General features: G+C 47.6%; 1 protein-coding gene across 6 annotated transcripts; it reads right to left on the minus strand.

Moving 5' to 3' along the window:
• Positions 1 to 1,256: 1,256 nt before the first annotated feature.
• MAS1 (MAS1 proto-oncogene, G protein-coupled receptor) lies at positions 1,257 to 18,917 on the minus strand. 6 transcript variants are annotated; one of them, XM_032407534.1, is made up of 3 exons: positions 18,551 to 18,917; positions 5,249 to 5,338; positions 1,257 to 3,769 (listed from the first exon to the last, which is right to left on the minus strand). In XM_032407534.1, the coding sequence occupies exon 3, from the start codon at positions 3,731 to 3,733 to the stop codon at positions 2,756 to 2,758; it is 978 nt and encodes a 325-aa protein (XP_032263425.1). In that variant the 5' UTR covers positions 3,734 to 3,769; positions 5,249 to 5,338; positions 18,551 to 18,917; the 3' UTR covers positions 1,257 to 2,755. The 6 variants fall into 6 exon arrangements, with proteins under 6 accessions (XP_032263425.1, XP_032263421.1, XP_032263423.1 ...); XM_032407530.1 differs by lacking the exon at positions 18,551 to 18,917 and adding an exon at positions 17,273 to 17,654; XM_032407532.1 differs by lacking the exon at positions 18,551 to 18,917 and adding an exon at positions 17,223 to 17,654.
• Between the last annotated feature and the right edge of the window lie 1,377 nt (positions 18,918 to 20,294).

Genomic DNA, 20,294 nt, shown 5'->3' on the forward strand with positions numbered 1-20,294 from the left:
AGAAGGCCTGGGAGCTATATTCCAGGAATCTTGAAGAATGTGAGGCCAGAAGACCAAAGGCAGAGCATCCAAGAGAGAGGAGTGGGGTGGTGAGCAGGACCACGTGAGTCTCTAAGGTCCGCTTCTCCAGCCAGCCCGTGGCAGTGACAGTGACTGGCCCTGCTTCTCCCTGGTGGTGGTATGTGTGTGCCCTTGCTTGGGCCTCTCCTACCTGCAAAGGGCACCTCCATGACACGGTCCCTTTTTTTACTACAAAAGATGGGATTTTGCCTTCCTCTTGACCGCAACACAACTTTGTTTAGAACACTCCCCTATCGTTGATTTGTGTGCAGTGTGGAGCTGTAGATACACGTGTGCATTCTGCTACTATTCTAGACCATAGGGGGTTTCCACATGCTCATCTTGGCCTTGTTCACATCATGGAGTCTGGCAGAGAAGACCATCCGTGAATATCTGTTCCCTTCATCAAGGACAATCATTATATCTGAACAACCTTCTCCCTAGGCCCAGGGAAGTCGCAGAAATGGCACTCCGTTAGCCTATGATGACTCGGGCAAAGTGTCTCCATGCACAAGGGGTACAAATCATTTAGTCGACTCCCCTCCGTATGTGTGCATTTACTTAACTCTTCCTGTTTTAGTTTTAACCTTATAGTTCACTTTGGGGAATGGGTTTAGGTAAGAGAGAGGAATTTGTCCTTACAACACTGCTAAACTCTGAATCTTACCTGTTTGGAAGGCATTGTTCTTTAAAAATCCAGAAGAATTTTTATATTTATGATCACATTCAATTTCCCCACTTTATCTGCAGGAAGGCAATCAATGGAGCTTCTCATGAGTTCACTGTATTTTCCATGGGTGAAAAGTCCTTGTTTCCCAGGAGTCTTTAGTTTCCTCCTTGAGACCAAAGATCCCTTTGAGATGAGATGAGGCCGATCCCTTTTTCCTACCTCAGAGGCCAGCGCAGCACCAGGGGGATGGTGGCAAACAGAGGGCCGCTCTGACCTCTATATTCTGTTCTTTCCCAAGGAAGATGCTCTGTTTTCCATCAAAAACAAGATCATTCTAAATGTCAGCACTCCACACCCATCTGGGCTCCTGAAAGCAAGCTGCCTGGTTTCTGAATCAGATATCATCACCCACTGAAGAGCCGCCTACCTCCAAACTCGGCTGGGTGGGAGAGACTTGCACATCTCCCCCAGCGAAGCTGCCCCTCCCCCCGATCAGTGCCCCACCCCCCCACCCCCCCGCCCCGATCAGATCACAGGTGATCATTCCTTTCAAAAGTCAGGATGGAGAAGAAATGGACATTACTTCTAAAAAGTCTCTGGCCCTTTGGAGACAAACAGTTAAGATAAATCCTAATGGGTTCATTTGTAGGCATGAACATTTTACTCCCCTAGGACCACACAAAGCATTGCCATTTTCGTGGAGCACCTAGAAGGGGCAGAAGGAAACGAAACATAGTAATATGGTCTATGGCCATGATGTGTTTCCTAGGGGAGACCCAGGACATGCTGTCTGAAGACTCAGACACAAGTCATGGCAGGCGAGCAGCAGAGCACTAAGATATTGACCAAGCCCGGCACAGATTTTCTTGGGAAAAATGCCCGGGTCCCCTCTGAGATGTGACCAAAACTCTCATCAGCCCCTGCTGCGTGGCCTCCTCCCAGGACTACAGCGAAGAAATGCTCATGAGGAAAAAGGGTTCAAGGCGCAGAACTTTGTGGCTGTAAATAACCCATCACTTCATGGGGGCAGGAGGGGAGGCTCCAAAAACACAGTCACCCTCACAAACTCGGGAAGTAAGTTCCATTCATGAAAACTTATGTCAAGCAAAGGATTTCCAAACAGACTTTCATTACACCAAGCATTCCGACAGAGGGAAGGAAGAGCCATGAGAAACTCCTCTACTGGGGGCCAAATGTTTTTCTTCACAACCTGAAATAATGCTCGGACACATGGATGGTTGGATGTTGTAACATCTGCAGATGCTTCCAGCAGAGGTGTTGTTCGTGAAAAGCTTTCATGCTTCAAGCAGAAAGACTTTCATAGATGTACATTCAACATTGGAAAACACATAACAATATTTGTACATGATAGAGCTGTGTGTGCGTGCATGCGTGCACACATGCGCAAGTTACAAAACAGAAGTATGTCTTTCTTCTTGCACTTCAAGGAGGAAAGACTAATGTTTATTGAGGGTTGACAATGTGCCAAGTGCTCAGCATACCGCATCTCCCCATTTCATCCTCACCACAAGGCTGGGAGGGATGGACTATTACTATTAAACATTTTATAAGTGAGGACAAGAGACTCTTAGAGGTCAAACGACTTGTCTGAGGTCCCCAGGCAGCAAATGACAGAGTCGATCTGACTCCAAAGCCCATGTTCTTCCTGCTACGTGACTCCACCTTCTCAAGTTCCAACAAATGCTTTTGTTACCTTTTCCAGTACTCACCTGCACACCTTCCTATAGAGTAATTTCTACAGTTTATGGGAAATGTTGCTGGAAGAGCTGAGGAGGAACCAAAGTTTTTTTATAGGTACAGAAATGATAGAGGTCCAACACATTTTTAGGCCTTTTCAGAAGATACAGTACAAGGATACGGTCTTATCGTTAATGAGTATCTCATGCATGTGGGATGCGGTGTCCTTCTGTGTCACATTTAGGACATACTTAAGCAGTATTCCAAGCACAAAGTACAAATTATGTGTGCCCCACCATTTTTGTCCACGGTTTCCCACCACCATCCTCAGACCACGGTCTCAATTGTGGTGGTGTTGCCGTTGTCTTCCTGGTGCCTGGGTTGCATTTCATCTTTGAAAGCCCTGGTCAGAACCACTTTTAAGGACTCCTTGAACCGCTTCTTCCTACTGCTGCCCACGAAGAAGTAAATAAAAGGGTTGGCGCTGCTGTTGATTGTGGAGAAAAGAAGAGAAATATGGTGCAAGTTCCCAAAGGCTGACCAATACTCGTAATACAGCAGGTATAGGAGCCTCATGGGCATGGCGAAAATGAGGAAGATAATGATGGTGACCATGATGACTATGTACAGCTTCGAGGAATGGGCCGTCCACGTGTTCTTTCGGATCTTAATCACCAGGATGGTGCTAGACACCACCATGAGGGGAGTGAAGACCAGGAAGCTCAGAATGGCAATGAAGATGATCACCGCCCTGCAGTCACTTCGAGAGTGACTCTGCCCTTCACTGTCAATGCACATGACGTACTCCATGGTGGTCACCAAGCACGAAAGCGCCCACAGGAGGGCACAGACAAATGCTGACTGGTGCTTGGGGCGATGACATCGGTACCAGATGGGGTACAGGACAGACAGGCACCTCTCCACACTAATGGCGGTCAACAGATAGAGGCCCGTGTTGTAGCCGAACAGAAACGTCACTGATAACGTGACAATCGTGTAGTAATAGCCAGAAGAGAGCTCATAATCTAAAGCGTAGTCAACAGACAGAATAAAAATACAAAAGAGCAACGAGATGTCTGCAATAGACAAGTGGGTGATGTAGACCGTGAAGGGATTTCTTCTCATCCGGAAGCAGAGGAACCAGAGGAGGATTCCATTTTCAACAAAGCCCAGAGGGGAGATGCTCATAATTACCCAGTGCACAACTGGGATTTCCCGACGCAGGTCCCCGGCAGAGGTATTCCTGGCGGTGGAGGCGTTCGTGGACCTCTCATCAACGAATGACGTCACGTTCGACTCATCCATGAGGAGGCCTCAGGCAGGGGCTCTTTAGGTAATTTTCTATAAATAAGTAAAACAAAACCAAAAAAGACAGCATGAAAATTGATGTACTAGGGGAGAAGGGAAAATTTCAGCAATGGATCACGAACTTCATGTTATTAACAAATATGTTTAACTGACTGTACAATTCTTTTTCTGACAATGACAAAATTAGACATTTCACCAGAAAAGAGAACTGATTTCATGATTTTTCGGTCCACCAATAGCCCTTAATTCTGTATTATTATTTGTTTGTGACTCAGTGCCAAAGGGATCCAGTAAAGCAGGAGGGTCAGAGTGCCTGGCATCCATGTCTGGCCTGGCCCAAGCTTTCAGAATGGCATCTTGAAAATCATTCATCTTCTGCACCTTTGTCTCCCGTTTTGAGGAACCAGATTAATTGCATTCAGGTGCAAAGACAAAATATATGTTTGGTCAGTGTTACTGTTGTCATTTTTTTTTTTTAATGAATGAAGTGCCGTATATGATGGATAAATGAGGGGAAATAGCTAGCAAAATTATGTTCAATTGTGTACCAATATTTTTGCAAGTGTGAACAATGAGAAGGCATTTGTCTTATGTGGTCTCAATATCTGTGACAAAACTGGGCACCTCCCCAGACTAGGTGAGCCAGGGAAACCAACGCTCTGAGTGACAGATGGTGAGGTCTTAACGAGGTGTGGTCACATCGCCACAAAGCACAGGCCAGACCATGCAGGAAAACACTACTGACAGACATTCAACAAAGCACTAACTGGAAACCAATAGAAACACTGAATATTTGAGACTGCAAAGCAAAGATTCTCAGAAACTTTCTATCACATGTCTATGAATTGCAAAATAAATATATGCGCAGTCCCCGCCCTCTTCCTGTTATGTAACAAATACACAGATGCCACTTCCCCCACTGGAGATAGGACGAGGTAGGCAGCGGCAGAGATCCTCCCCCTGGTGCCAACTTTAACTTGTCCTTGACTTTGTCAAGTTGTTGTTGTTGTTGTCATTTTGATGGTGGCGGTAAAATACTATTCTTTGTTTTTGAATTTTGACCTTGTAGACCAGGGTCCCTCCATGTGCAAAATAATTAACCTGCAGGAAGTTGATCAAACCAATATTTTAAATTAATAGATATCTGCCTTTTCCTCACAAGCTTCCCTGAAGCAGAACAGTGCAGAGATGCAATATTTTATGAAGGTTGCACATCTCGATGATATTAGATGTTTTCAGGATTGAGTCAGCAGAAGCCCAGCATTGGCACAACTCTGCTTGTGGGGCTCAGTACAGCTGTGCGTGACACCCAGACTCGCAGGCGGCCTGCTGAGAAGGATAGTTACCTCTCCAGTGGTGTGCGCCAGGAGCCCAGGGGACCTCTGCCTCCACTGTCCTGATGCCCCATCTCCTGACTAACACTTCCCTCAGGCTCTGATACTGGCAGTTATTTTCACTGGGGCAAGTTCTCCTTCCATTTCATAATTAAACAGAAGAAATAGACCCCAATACCTTCAGGAGCCCAACACCAGGACCAGAATTCAGAATACTATGGCATGGCTGACCGAAGATCTGCTGTAGAGACCAGCCTTTGTTAGAAGTCTGTAGGTAAAGAAGAACCATGAGAGACAATGGACTCTGAAAAACAAACTGAGGGTTCTAGAGGGGAGGGGGTTGGGAGGATGGGTTAGCCTGGTGATGGGTATTGAGGAGGGCACGTTCTGCATGGAGCACTGGGTGTTATGCACAAACAATGAATCATGGAACACTATATCTAAAACTAATGATGTAATGTATGGGGATTAACATAACAATAAAAAAATTAAAAAAAAAAAAAAGAAGTCTGTAGGTAAAACAGTCGCATTCCCCACACTCACCCCTCAAATATTTATTCAGAGCCAACTTCCTGCCAGGCACTATTCTAGGTGTTGGGACACGGCAGTGAAGGAAATAGATCAAGCATCAACCTCTTGGAGTCTCTGCTCAAGTGGGAAGGCAGTCAATAAACAAACAACAACCACAAATAAAAAGATGTCAACTCCTAATAAGTGCAACACAGAAAAAACACGGACCATGCAGGAACTAGGATGTGGTTGTGGAGGCAGCAGGACATGGTTGGATTCTGGAGGCAATTTGGTTTGTTGGTGGATGAGATGTGTTATTGTAGAGAGAGAGAATGAGTTTTCAGCCATTTACTGAATAGACAATGTTCAGTTGGAGTGGGTTAGGAGAAGTATATTGAGTTTGCAAAGCCTATGCTTGGAGTGCCTGGTTGGCTCAGTCCGTTAAGTGTCTGACTCTTGATTTTGGCTCAGGCCATGGTCTTGGGGTCGTGGGATCGAGTCCTGGGTCAGGCTGCACTCTCAGTGGGGAGTCTGCTAGAGATTCTCTCTCTCCCTCTCCTTCTGCCCCTCCCCAACTCTCTCTCTCTCTCTCTCAAATAATAAATAAATAAATCTTAAAAAAAGAAAAGCCTATGCAAATTGGGATGTCTAGGAGTGTCAGGAGCTAGGGAGACAGGTACAGGCTGGGCATATAAATGCAGGTATTGTACGCAACCAGGTGGGATTTAAAATCATGAGGCTAAACGAGATTATCTATGAAATATAGGCAATTATAAAGGAAAAGCGGTCCAAAGACCAATCCTTGGGGCATTTCAAAGTTTACAGGTCGTGGGGAGATGAAGAGAAAGAAGCAAAAGAAACTAAGAAGGATCTGGCAGAGAGGTAAGAGACAACCAAGGGAGAGTGATGTCCAGGAAGCAGAAGTGTTTCACAAAGGTGTGATCAACTGTGCTAACTTCTACTCCAAGTTCAAATTAGATGAGAATTGGAAATGGACCATTAGAGTAGAGTTATTGTTGACCTTGATGAGAGCTGTTTAGACAGAGTGGAGAAAATGAAAGTCTGATTAACCAACATGGATTCCATGTAGAGACGGTGAGTATAGACAACCCTCTTGAGGAAATTTAATGTAAATTCAAGCAGAAATGGAGCAGTAACTAGAGAGGGCTGCAGGGGTTTTGGTAGAGTTGATAAGCTAATAAGAATTTTCCAGGAGAGAAGAAACAGTTGATGATTCATGACTTAGGGTTCTAGAGCTTGGTGGAGTTGCTGGCTTTTGCTGATAGCATAATTTATTCATCAGAGCAGAAGGGAAGGCAGAGTGTGTGGTTAAAAATGCAGTTAGGCAGGTAGGCTGACAGCAGGAGTGTTAGAAGTTGGAAGAAGTTCTCTTCTGAATGCACAGTATCTCCTTTTTCAGAAAGTAAGAAGCCAAATCATCAGCTAAGAGTCAAGAGAGGCAGAGGGTTCTCCTCATGTGGGTAGCATGTGAAATAATCAAGTGAACAAGGGAAAGGACCAGGGAAATACACAAAGAGCGAGATTTGGGGCAAACATCAGAGCCCACCAGTGGGTCTTTAAACCCCCATGAATTTAAAAATTCAGCATGACACATGTTTTTCTCCAGCCACAGTTCGTCTGTCCACGTGTGAGCACGGTGAAGGAGGGGGTTGGATTTAGCCAGGCCCGGGGTTTTCCCAGGCTGGTGCAACAGTGGACAAGAGGCGCCAATGGGATCAGACCACATGGAAGGGAATGGGTGCCATGATGGACTACAGAATTCAATGGGGTTAGGAGAAAGGTGAGGTCGTGAGAGAGATGACCGTGAACAGGACACAGGAGCCATCTGATAGAGCCTGGTGTTATCAGACGACTGAGGAAGTCCAAGTACTAAAGGTAGGGAACCAGAAAAAAGGAGGTGGGGCTGGAGAAAGGGTTGCTTACAACCAAGATTGTGGCCGTGCAGATTTGGAGTTATCGCTGTATGACCATGGGAAAGAACGGCTGAGGGAGAGTGGAGGACAAGGTCATTTGAGGTGAGATCAGGACCTGGAGCTAGGCTTTGGAAGACTTACCTACATGAACATTGAAATGACTGGGGAATAGTGGAATACGGTTAGAAAAAAAAAGACTGTGAACTAGGTGCTAAAATCCTCAAGGAATATGGGAACACATCCCAGGGGTGTATAAATAGTCACAGTGAGGAGGGTCGTAGGTAACATAGTTGGATGGTAGGTGCTTCAGAGCTGGGTATTTTGTTGTTGGGGGTGGTGTTTTAGAGGCAGAAGAGAGGAAACAGAATAGTCTGGAGTACAAAGAAGTAGAGGGTAAGAAGGGTCTAAATTGGCACTAGCCAGTAGAAAGATAATGCAAGCCACATGTCTTAAATTTTTCTAGTAGCTACATACAAAAAACTAAAAAGAAACAGGTGAAATGAATTTTGATAACTATTTTATCTGACCCAATGTGTTCAAAATATTATTTCAACATGTAATCAATATAAAAAATATTAATGAGATATTTTACGTTCTTTTTCTCACAGTGAGTCTTTAAACTCCCATGTGTGTTTTGTGGCCACATTTCACAGGCTCAGTAGCCCCATGTGGCTGGTGGTTACCATATTGGACAGCCAGGTCGAGAACCATCACAAAACCAAAATACCTTATACAAGGAAGTCAAATGCTCTCATCTTTTCATAACAAACCTAAATTAAAGACTAGATATGTCAAATCAGAACTTTCTAATTTCTAATTGAATTCTGATCAGAATGTTTAAGAAAGCTGGCAAGAACATCTTTCTGACTCAGACTTGCATCCTCGAACATCTCACAGACCACAGCATCGTTCGGCTACTCGTTACGTGCAAGAGAGCTGTTGTGTACTCCTCATAAAAGCCAGTTAGGAAAGGTGTTTCAACACATGAGATCAAACTGTATTTTTCTTTTAAAGTCAAACCAAAGTAACCAAATTCACTTTCTGGAGAAAGATCACCCTCTGTCCATTTCTCAACAAACGTTCAGATGTCAGTCACCGTGCCAAGTGTTAAGGATGAAGAAATAAATAAGACACAGTCCTCTGCACAGTTTTGTAGGGGAGACAGACAGGACTAAACCTAATGCAATACAGGAAATGGAAGGAAGGGGTCTTTGACCGTGTGCCAGGCAAGCATGCGGTAGGAGGCAATGTCTCGGGCTTTCAAGGAAGGCTCTACAAAGCTCGGCCCTGAAGGGTCAGTAGGAGTTTGTTAGCTGAGGGAGGGAAGAAAGGCATTTTAAGAAAAAGGAACAGACGGACTGACACATGGAGGCAGGAGGGCACAAGATGTTGGGGATGGGGTTCAAGAAGGTGGGTGGACCCTGGGCAGACAGCTGGGCTGAAGCATGACGGCCAGGTTATGATGCTTCTCTAAATGTTAGGCTTCTTCTATAGACTATGCTTATCCAGCTTGGTGCTTGAAAATTACCTGGGATTGCTTATGAAAAAATGCAAATTCCAAGACCCCACTGTTTCAGAAAGCCTAGGAATGGGGCTCTGGAATCTGTAATTTCACAGCCCAGGGGATTCTGATGCAGGTGGGCCAGGGGTCATGGTTGGAAAACCTCTGCCATTTGCACTGGGGGGGCCATGAGAGGTTTCAGCGCAGGGTTGGGATATGCCCTGAGCTGTGTTTTAGAAAGGTTACCCTGGTCCTAGTCTACAGGCTGGATGGAGGGAGATGCTGGATCGAGCAAAGAAGCCAGCAGGGGGCTGCTGAGAAGTCCTGCTGAGAAATAATAACTAGGATAATGGCCAAAGGAGGGGATGGATTCCAGTTCTGAGAAGAGCAGTCAGGCCTCCGTGACTGTGAGGGGACAGGAGAAAGGGGGGTTCAGGGGACCCAGCGTTCCACCTGATGGGGCTGCGTCAATGAACTGCCGGCGGCTGAGAGCGGGACAGGAGGGTGGCTGCTCGGACAGCCGGGGAACAGAGAGCTTGGTTTGCCGCATGAAGCATGGGAAGGGCACATCAGGGCAAGATCCGGGTGTGCGTGTCTGTGCGTGCCCTGCTCCCCTTACTGTGTTCTCCAGTAAGCAGAACTTCATTAAACAAAAGGTAATAGACACATGTGAGATCTTTAGAACATTTACCACTGTGCATTTGCCTGATTGTGAATTTCAAATGCAGGAGCAACCCACAGCATGCCCCTCTTCCGTTCCCATGACTCTGGCCTGAACCCTCGGGAAGTATCTCCTCGCCTCCTGGCCTCCCTGTTCCCTGCACCAACCATCCAATGCTCCCTTCGCCCACTCTGGTGTTCTCTCTCCACGACATTCCTCCTTGCAGCAGAGTTAAAACTGCATCTCCCCTACTAACCTGCAAACTCGTGGAAAACAGGGCTTTATCTTATTCATGTCTGAATCTCCAGCACTTGGCACGCCGTAGGCATCCAGTGAGTACTTATTGAATTATTCCAAGAAATAAAGCCCATCACAGTGGTCCAAGAGAGAAAACAACCACCTCCAGCCCAGGACGTGCCAGTTAGTAGAAAGTTCTGTTGCAAAAATCCCAAGGCAGATTTTGATCAGGATGTGATTGGAAAGCAAATAAAGATCCCATAAAAATTAATTCTTATTAAAAACTAATGATAACTCAGGGTGTCCTGGTGGCACAGTCAGTTAAGTGTCTGACTTCAGCCCAGGTCATGATCTTGGGGTCCTGAGATTGAGTCCCCCTGGGCACCCGGCTCAGTGGAGAGTATGCTTCTCCCTCTCCCTTTGCTCCTCTCCCTGCTTGTGCTCTCTCTCAAATAAATAAATAAAATCTTTTTAAAGATTTTATTTATTTATTTGACAGAGGGAGAAACAGCGAGAGAGGGAACAGAAGCAGGGGGAGTGGGAGAGGGAGAAGCAGGCTTCCCGCGGAGCAGGGAGCCCGATGTGGAGCTCGATCCCAGGACCCCGGGATCATGACCTGAGCCGAAGGCAGACGCTTAACGACTGAGCCACCCAGGCGCCCCTCAAATAAATAAATAAAATCTTAAGAAAAAAACAAACAAACAACTAATGATTACTCTCCACGTTGTTTTGTTAGAGTGGGGTTTTATTTAAATGACGCATTGCTAAAAATCGCATTCCCGGTCTTACCAAACTGAATTTCAGCCCCTCCAGGGAAATAGCAGGTGGCACAAAGCGCCTTGGACAAAGCTGGTCCAACACGCTCACTGCCCACCCCCTTCCCCGGGGCTCCTTGGTCATTCTGTCCGTTATCCCCCCTGTCGGTGGCTGGCTAGGACGTGGGAGGCTGGGCAGGAGGAGGAGAGAGGAAGGGTAGCTTCTGCTGGTCGACAGAACCACCTAGCTCAGAATAGCACACAGCTGAGTTCTCAGAAAGCCCCGAGGACGCCGGGAAGCAATCACGATTAACACTGAGGGTAACTTGTCTCCATATCAGCGCAGGTCTAGTGCTATGCACTCTGACCAGACATGCAAATCTTTTTTTTTTTAATACAGCTCGTCTTTAGAAAGACATCATATTTGCAGTGTTGCCTGTTACCTGGTGGTAACCATCTGGGGAGGGAGGAGAGCTCGTGCCTACAGCCCTCTGTGCCCTGATGTGGTCCATACCCCAACACCGCCTAAGATCTGGGCCAGAACAGCCGGAGAGTTGAGTGGGGGATGGCACCCGTATTTGGCATGAACCACTGGTGGCCTCATAGAAGCACCTTCCTACCCTCTCTTCCTTCTCACTGAAGAACTCCGATGGAAAAAGCAATACATCAGAGCAGGAGAAGGCCCCCGGGGTGGACATAACCGTCCAAGGCATCTTCCCTTCAAGGTAACTTTGGATCCTTCAATCAGCTCCAGAAATGATAAGGAAGGTGTTATTGCCCCCATTTTTATAAGGGAAAAAGGAAGGATTAGTAAGCAGGCCAAGTTCAGAGCCACTGTGTCACACACCTCCCCAGGGCCCCACCCCAGGGTGCTCCCGGGACCCTGCAGGACATCGGGGCTGAAAGCTCCCGCGGATCCTGATCCCAGAGCCCCAGAGCCGGCCAGGGCAGGAGCCCAGATCCCGATCCTAACTGAACCCTGAGCCGGTCTCCCACTTAAAAAAGAAGTCCGAAACCATGGGCCTGACCAACCCCCCTCATTTTACAGACCCGTAAGTGGAAGCCCACAGTGGGGACATGGTGAGAGCCCCTCTCACAACCAGGTGGAGGGAGCCCTGTGGCTGGGAGCTCCCGAGGCTGACTCCCCGCCTCCTACTCTGCCCTGGGGCCGAACCCTATTTTTAAGACTTTACCTTTTATAGCCTGTTCTAGTCTGCCTCCAGTCTTCCTACTGGAGGAATTGAAGGCATCAGATTCCCTAATGTTATAGGGGACTTTTTTCCCCCAAAGACTTGATGACTTTCTAATTGTGAGTTTGCCAGAGTAGGACGGGGGGCGGTGTGCTCTCTGCATCCAAATCCCACTGGGGGGAAGTAGCCACAGGCGTGCGTTGAACTGCCTCGGGGGAGACAGGGCTCATCCACCACGAGACACGCACCCCCACACGCTCATTTTATAATGTCTCATCCCAGCCCCAAATGGGGGTATTTTCTAAATGTTATTGCCTTTTTCTCTAATTATAAAACAGTATGTGTTCATTGAAGAAGATTTGGAACATTTAGTGGGGAAAAAAAAAATCACAAGTAAAACGACTAATCAAAATTAACCTGCTTTCACGTTTGAGGATATTTTCTTTTCGTCTTGTTCCTAAGCCTCACACATGCTCCTTTTTAAAATTGAAATTGCTTTTTTAATCTGTTTTGGTAGCCTGCTTTTTTTTTTCTACTCATACTCAATACCATATTGTAAACATTTTCTCTGTCAGCATGGTCTCTAAAGAGATTTTCCCAGTCACTATTTGGATGAACCATAATTTAGTTTTAACAATCCTCTAACCCTGGACATACCCGTTGCTTCTTATTTTTCATCATTATTTCTAAAAACAAAGCACTCTAATGAACTTCCTCGGATGCAAATTTTGTGCACATCTTTAATTATTTCCCTAGGACATATTTCTAAAAGTGGAATTGCTGGATGAAAGGGTATAAATATTTTTGAAGATTTTAAAGCCTATTAACAAATTGTCTTCCAAAAAACACCTGGACCGATTACAGGGACATCTACAGTATATGAACGCTTTTTTTCCCCACAGCATACACATGCATATACTTTCTACCCCCCAACACAACATCTCCATTTTTTTTTTAATTTGCCAATTTAGTAGTCTGATTGCTAATGAGTTTGGATGTTCTTTCCTGGTTAACATTCACTTGTCTTTCTTCTTTGATGAATTATTTTTCTTCTTCACACCACCTCCTTACTGCTACTAGTCTGTCTGCTCTGTGTTGGTCATAGACATTTGGAGCTTGGAGGAATCAGGTATTTCTCAGCCACAAGCAGCCCAAGATCACATCTTGAGTTAACAGCAAGGCCAGAACCAGAGCCTACATTGCCCAGGTCCACGAGAGCACTGTTTCTACTCCCCACGCCAGTTCTTTGTCAATGGGTCATGGACGTGGGAAGATCATTACCCATACACTCGGTCAGTAAAACTTTTGGGACATTTAATAACGGCCTTAATGTCATCAGAAACCATCGCCACCATCAACTTGATTGTCAGTAATGGTCTTTATTAAAAGCCTCAAAGGATGGACTTTTATTAAACGTTATTTAATAAAAGGCTGGATTATGTATTGTCATTGGAGGATAATAACTGCTTATTAAAAGATGAATATTATTTATTAGAGGATGGATTTTTATTTATTAAGGTGCCATCTACCCAATGCCAAACTCATAACAACAACAACAAAACAGGAATGAGTTGCTTTCAGTTTCTTCTGATCCCTGTTTCTTCTGTGAAGGGGCATGACCCAGAGTCATCACCACCATCAACAAACACTTCTATTGATGAAGGGCACCATACTTCACCGTTTTAGGTAGTGATAATTGAAGTCAGAAGGGAACTTCAGGTTATGTCCTTCCATGAGGACAAGTAATAAGAATGAGCTGCATCCACTAGTCAGCATTGAGCTTTTAGATGAGTCTTCCAAAAGGGAGGTGATTTCGCCCTCACCCTGCCCCCCAGCACACACACAGAGGGTTATGGATTCTTACTCCATGTCTCTGCTGTGGGCTTCATGATGACACCATTGCCTAGACACGCTTTCTTCCCTCTGGCTCTCCTCCTGGCTGCCTGGAGCTTCTTCTCCGTCACCTCTCCTGGATCTCTTCCTACAGAGCTCTTGGGCTGCTGGGGTCCCTTGCTGACCCTCTGCCCTTCCTACTCTACAGACTCCCCCTGAGTGGCCTTGTCCAACCCCTCATTCAATATTACCACACTCTGGTGACCAAAATCTCTAGCTCTAACTTGACAGCTCCCCAGAATATCAGACCCTGTAACCCCTAGTCCTGGATGTCTCCAGTTGGGCGGCTCACAAAGGCACACCAGCCCCAGCCAACCCAAAACAGAAATCAGACCTTCCCGGCTGTTCCATGCTTGCTCTGGTATTCCTAGTCTTCTAAGCCAAAAAACTAAGTATTTTACCAGGCTTTACTCCTCTTATATGTTCCCTGCACCAATCCCTTTTGTATGTTATATGTATTATATGTGGTATTTTATTTAAGTTTATTTATTCATTTGAGAGAGAGAGAGCAGGGAGAAGGGGCAGAGGGAGAGGAAAAAACCTCAAGCAGACTCCCCACTGAGCGCAGAGCCCAACTCGGGGCTCCATCTCATGACCCTGAGATCATGACGTGAGCCAAAGTCAAGAGTCTGACACTCAACAGACTGAGCCACCCAGGCGCCCCTTATATGCTGTATTCTTATAATGAAATAAGCTGGAGAAAAGAAAATGTTATTAAGAAAATCATAGGGAAGAGAAAATACATTTACAGTGCTGTACTGTATTCATTGGGAAAAAAAAAAAAAAAACCCGCATGTAAGTGAATCCAGGCAGTTCAAACCCGTGTTGTTCAAGGGTCAACTGTGTGTGTGTGTGTGTGTGCGCAATGGGTTCCCACCAGCATCCCTGATTTCAATCCAACACCACTGAGTACAGTTTTGTTTCTTTCTCTCCACATTTCTAACTCCCTTTTCTGATGGTGAGAAACTTGACCCCCATTATCCTCGACATATTTACTTATTTGATCCATCCACAGTTGGTAAATCACCTCCCATGTCGGCCACTGCCCATCCCCCACCCCTGCCCCGATTCTCCCCGGACGCTGTCAGGCCACCGCCGCCAGTGGCCTCTGCCCTGGGACCCGCTCCTCACCCAGCAGAAGCTCTGACCCTGGTCCCCCCACCATCCCCTGCAGAGGCCCTCACCCTGGCTGGGCTGCCCCCCGCCTCCCGTGCTTACAGCTCAACAGCTCACACACACCACGGTGAGCCAGGCTGGTGGTGGTAGAGGGTACACTTAGCACCCCCCTACCTCTCGCAAAAATCAAAAGAATTACTGGCAATTTGGCATCTGAACGCAAAAGAGATGTTTGAGAAGAGAGATTTGACGTTGTTCATATCACACTGCAGGGATGCCCGTCTATTCTGCCTCTGACTAAGGCTACTTTGCCTCAAAGCCACATTTTCAAAGTGACCACTAGGTGTGAGTGCTAAGCAAAGCAGTCTGGCCCCTTGACCCTCAGTTGCTTCACATAACTGGCATGTTAATGTATTTCTGGAAGGCTGGGGTGTAAGGAAACCTAGGTATTGAAAAGCACGTTGCCAATATGAGTCTCGTGGAAATGCCAAACGGAGATAATGAATCAGCAAGCAGGGAAAACAAGTGTGGTGGTTTCCATAGACATTTAAGGATGTGGGCTTTGCAGAGCCCGTGTCCTGGCAGGTCTCCTTGAAATTGCTACCTGCATTTGCCTCTCCACGAAAGGGAGAGGAATAGACGGATAGTGGAGCTGACGGACAAGCAAGGAGACTCAAAGAAGGCTGAGAGTTGTGGGGTTTCTTCAGCTTTATCGGGGCATAAGGCAGAGAATTTTAAATGCTATACATTTTGCTTCCTGAAGTTTTCTCTAGAGATCTAAGAAGCAAACATGCTCTTCCACATTCCCATTCAATGGCCACAGTCCTCCCATGGTCCTGGATTCCCAGCCTGCCACATCACTCTTAGAAGAAGGAAGGAAGGAAGGGAGGAAGGAAGGAAGGGAGGAAGGAAGGAAGGAAGAGGAAAGAAAGAAAGAAAGAAAGAAAGAAAGAAAGAAAGAAAGAAAGAAAGAAAGAAAGAAAGAAAGAAAGAAAGAAAGAAAAAAAAAAGAAAGAAAGAAAGAAAGAAAGAAAGAAAGAAAGAGGGAGGGAGGGAAGGAAGGAGAGAGGGGGAGGAGGGAAGGAAGGAAGGAAGGAGGGGAGGAAAAGGAAAGAGAAAAACCAACAAAACTAGGGCTCCATAGTGGGTCTGAAGCCTTTTTTTGTTCCTCAGCAACCAAAAAGAGAGGCCTGACCCTAGGCTGGACCTCCCAGGTGTGCAGCTCCAGAGGAAAGGGCAAATTCCTCCTTCCGTGTGTGTGCAGTAACCTGGACAAACAGAAACCTATTTGTGAGATGGAATTTCCATGGCAGGTAAGGGATCTGATGGCAATGTGTAGGGCAGGGACATCTGTCCTGGTATTAAAAGCCTCGTGTCCAGCTTCCTACCACTTGAGCCATCTGCACGGAGAAGCAAAAACTTTCTGCTCCTCTCCAAGTGTACAGCAGGATCAACTTACAACACTGGCCTCAGGGCAGGGGGATGCAAGGGGCTGATCCTGTCCCCTAGAAGTCATTTGGCGTGCCTGGAGATTTGGGTTGTTACAACTGAGAGGAGGGGTCTCTCAGCATCTAGTGGTTGAGGCCAGGGATGCTGCTGAGCACCCTACCACGCACAGAACGGCTCCCCACAACAAAGAATGATTTGGCCGGAATGTCATGGTGCAAGGTTGGGAAACCTTGCTCTAAAGGGAGCCTTGTTACCACCTTCTCGTTGCTGCTTACAAAGCAATTGAACAACATCTTATACGTTGTTTCCCCAAATGACCCCCACCCCTGTCCCGGAAATAATTGCCAAAGGACATCAAAGAGAAGAGGGAGCAGGAGATTTCTTTCGGTTGAGCCTTGCCACCCATGGGCTGCATGTCCGAGTTTATAAGCGACAGAAGCTAGGACTAATTCTGGTGCCCACTAAGGAAAGGCAAAAAAAAAAAAAGAAAAAATCAATCCAGCTTGCCTCTGGCCATGCCCAACTGCTCCTAGTCCAGAGATTTCCCCAGAGGAATCAAATATAGTAACACCCCTTTCAGACCCCAACTCTTTTATCACTCGTAGCAACAAATTAAACAGTCTTGAACACCCCCACGTCCACATCAGACTCATGAATCGATCCTCAGGTTCTTGCCCCCATCACGAGTCAAAGAGAAAAAGCGAACACAGAAGTTTCAACCCCGAAGTTGAAAAACAGCGTCGGAGGACAGTTCACCCGGCAAAGAAGCGAATTTTCCAAAACAAAGACAGAAAGGAAGATACGGAGGTTTTGGCCAACACACAGCGAATCTCTAACACACCGTAAAAACAGCGGGCACAGAAAGGGTTGCCCGGGCAATAGGTTTTTGAAGAGGGAAAATCTTACTCTGGTTGCCAAGGGCAGCTGAACAATTAAAACCTGGGGTGCAGACTCACTAGCTCCATTTGCTCAGGGAGGGTCAGAGGTGGCAGCAGGGACGGCACCCCTTCGCATCCTGGGGCCCCGCTGCCCCGCCAGCCTGCAGGGTCTCCGAGGGTCCCCACATCTCCGAGCACGGCTGCAGCCTCCTTCTCTGAAGAAGTCAGAGCTACTCTCCCACTGCTGAAAATATTTGGGATGTGCCAAGCAGATGGTCCCACGCTTATCAGCAGAAGCCGTGCTTCAAATGGCATCGTTCAGTGAAACACTCAAGTGAAAGTCTTCACGCTGATCCAGAGTGGGAACGAGCTGGTGAGAATGCGGGGTGGTTGACCCCTGGGAGCCGTCGGGGCCAGCCAGGGCTCAGGAGAGAGGTGACCCCGAGAAATGGTCTACGGAAGGGCAAAAGCCACGTGGGTAGCAGACAGAACCACTCCCCTCCCTGACAGCCTGGAACCAGTCGACTGGTCTCTGCAAAGCTCTGTAAGACTCTGTTTTCTCGCCTGTAAAATGGGGCCAATCCTATTACCACCAAAAGTTGCAATGAGGAAATGAGATGTAGGTGTCGATGTCGACCTGCACAGTGAGGGACATGCTGTTCGGTAGTTGAGTACCCGTTCCCTCCCTACAGCCCATGTTCAGGGTCACGGCCCATGTTAGCGCGCGAGCACGAAGCCGGGGAGAGAGCCCACCCAGGAGATGGGTGCCCAGACCGCTTCTCCACCTGGTTTGGACACTCACCCCTCCAGCAGCTGTTCCTGCGACATGCTTTCTCACCCCTGCCGTCACGTTACCCTTCCCGCCTGACCCCTGTCCCCTCTCCAACAGCCCCAGTGTAAAGGCCTAAAGTCCCAGCCGGAAAGTTCTGGATGATTTGACTCGCCCAGCCCTGGCACGAAGACCCACCCTCCACTTGTGGCCGTATTTCTTCCTTGTCAAAAGCATCCCGTCATGGTTACTGTGTCAAAGTAGTGATGGACCCAGGGGACCAATTAGATCGAAACAGGGTGAGAAGGCAATTTCAGATTCTGTGGGAAAGCAGACTCGGGAGCCCATGCATGAGGCTTTCCTCTGACTGTTTCCATAAGCAGCAGGACTGAAGTGAGCCCTACGGCTCCTGTGGGAAGCCCGACCTGTGGCTCTGTCCCCCCGGGGGGGGGGAAGAAGAAAAGGGAGAGCAGGAGCTTTCCCTGAGGACCTCCAAACCACGGGCAACACAGGTGAGGTTCGGGGCACCCACGGCATGCAGGTGCCGAGCAGCTCGGCCCCGGGGAGTCCAAGTGCACTCGCGTTACCTGGTTTTGACGTTCCAAGGGAGGAGAGGGGCAGCCTCCTGAAGGACTTTACGTCTCCCAGAGGATCATCAGAAACTGGAAAGAGACCCGGGACTGCCTAAAACAAACCACAAGGCAGAAAAGAAGGAGCACTCGGCGGGAAGGGGATCAGACAGGCGCAAGCAGAGGTAGTTCGGAGAGAAGTACCGGGCTGCTGAGAAGGGCACAAAGTCACGGTCGGGAAGGAAGAGACGCCCCAAAGGAAGAGAGGAGTGAAGGAGAATGGGGATGGGCAGAAGGATCCACTCTGTTCCTCTGCTCCACATTTGCTGCTTCTCAGAAGCTCAGGGACTGTCCAGATTTTATGAACGTTTCGCCCTGTCCCTACGGGGGCTGTGAAACCCTGAGCAGAGTGACCAACTGGAAGGAAGACTCCAACGTCATGATTTAAGTCAACAGAACACAGGGCCTCACCAGTTGGCTTTTTCCAGCTCCCCACAGAACAGAAGTCTGTCCATGCTGACAGAGAGAACAAGTTGCCCAATTTATAAGTTGGTGACAGTCTCCGGGTGAACAGGGACCAGGCCACCAGGACGGTGGAGAGGCCAGGGGGTGCCCAGGTGAGGGCAGAGGGCAGAGGGGGGCAGGGGCTGGTCAGGGGGAGCCTGGAAGAGAGGGCGCTCTGTCCCCCCAGACTGAGTGGGTGGTAGGAGGTGCCAATTGTTTTGTGACTAATTGGCACCTCTAACAAGAGCAGGAACCACTGCAGATGGAGCTGGGGTTTCATTTGTGGTAGATAATGATTTCTACTTAGAGAAAATACAGCAACTCTCTGTAAAAATAAAACTGCTTGCATTTAAGCCACAAATAGGTTGGCTATTTCTGTGCCTGGCTTGTCTTTGTGAGTAATCATCCTCCTCTCGAGAGGTAGGGAGAGTTTGGGGGGAGGGAGGTGTAGAGAGAACGGGTAACAGAGCCAGCAGAGCCTGGGGGAAGTAAAGTCTGTGGTCCCCAACGTCCACTGTGGAAGGAAGTTCTAGCTTTCACCTCCGCGAGCCAAGTCCCACCTTCCAAAGTTCCCCAGAGAAACACCATCCCTCTTTTTCCCAACAAACAACAGGGAAACGTGGCAGAGAGGCCCTAGGGAAGGGCATTAGAGGAACAAGGAAAGTAAAATTTAGTAACCCAGAAGGCCAGAGAGTGGACCCATAAGTGGTAGAACCCAGAAGAGGTAGAACTCATAAGTAGACCCATAAGTGGAACTCACTCAAATTCCAAACCCTCTCAATGCCACGGAGCTCCTGCTCAGTGCTAAACCCAGGGATGCCCTGTGAATTCCACTCACATCCTAGAATGTGTTCCTCATCTGGAAGGGAGTCCTCTTTACCCTGGATGTTGAGCTCAGGATGGTGGGGAGATGGCCATCAAGTGCTTCCCCAGAGCCCAGCACTCCCCTTAGAGTTAGAAAGATGCAAGAGTGAGACTAATAAGAGGGAGGGTCACTATACTGAGAGAGAAATGGCTGGGGCTGGGGCAGGTGGGAGGGCTCATTTTCATAGGAAGATGACAGACCTCAGAGTCTGCGTTGGAAACAACAGATCTCAGAGTGGCAGACGACTCATTCTGTACAAATTGCCTTGGTTCAGCATTTGGGGGCAGAGCAACTTCAGGTACGCTAGAAATTTGGACTTGCAACCTTGACCAGAGTGATGAGTACGAATCTTTACCCCATCTGTTTGATTGACAGGGCTGGCCCCGCCCTCTG

The sequence above is a fragment of the Phoca vitulina genome, unplaced genomic scaffold (assembly GCF_004348235.1).
Source record: "Phoca vitulina isolate PV1807 unplaced genomic scaffold, GSC_HSeal_1.0 scaffold9, whole genome shotgun sequence".
In the NCBI taxonomy this organism is placed as follows: domain Eukaryota; kingdom Metazoa; phylum Chordata; class Mammalia; order Carnivora; family Phocidae; genus Phoca; species Phoca vitulina.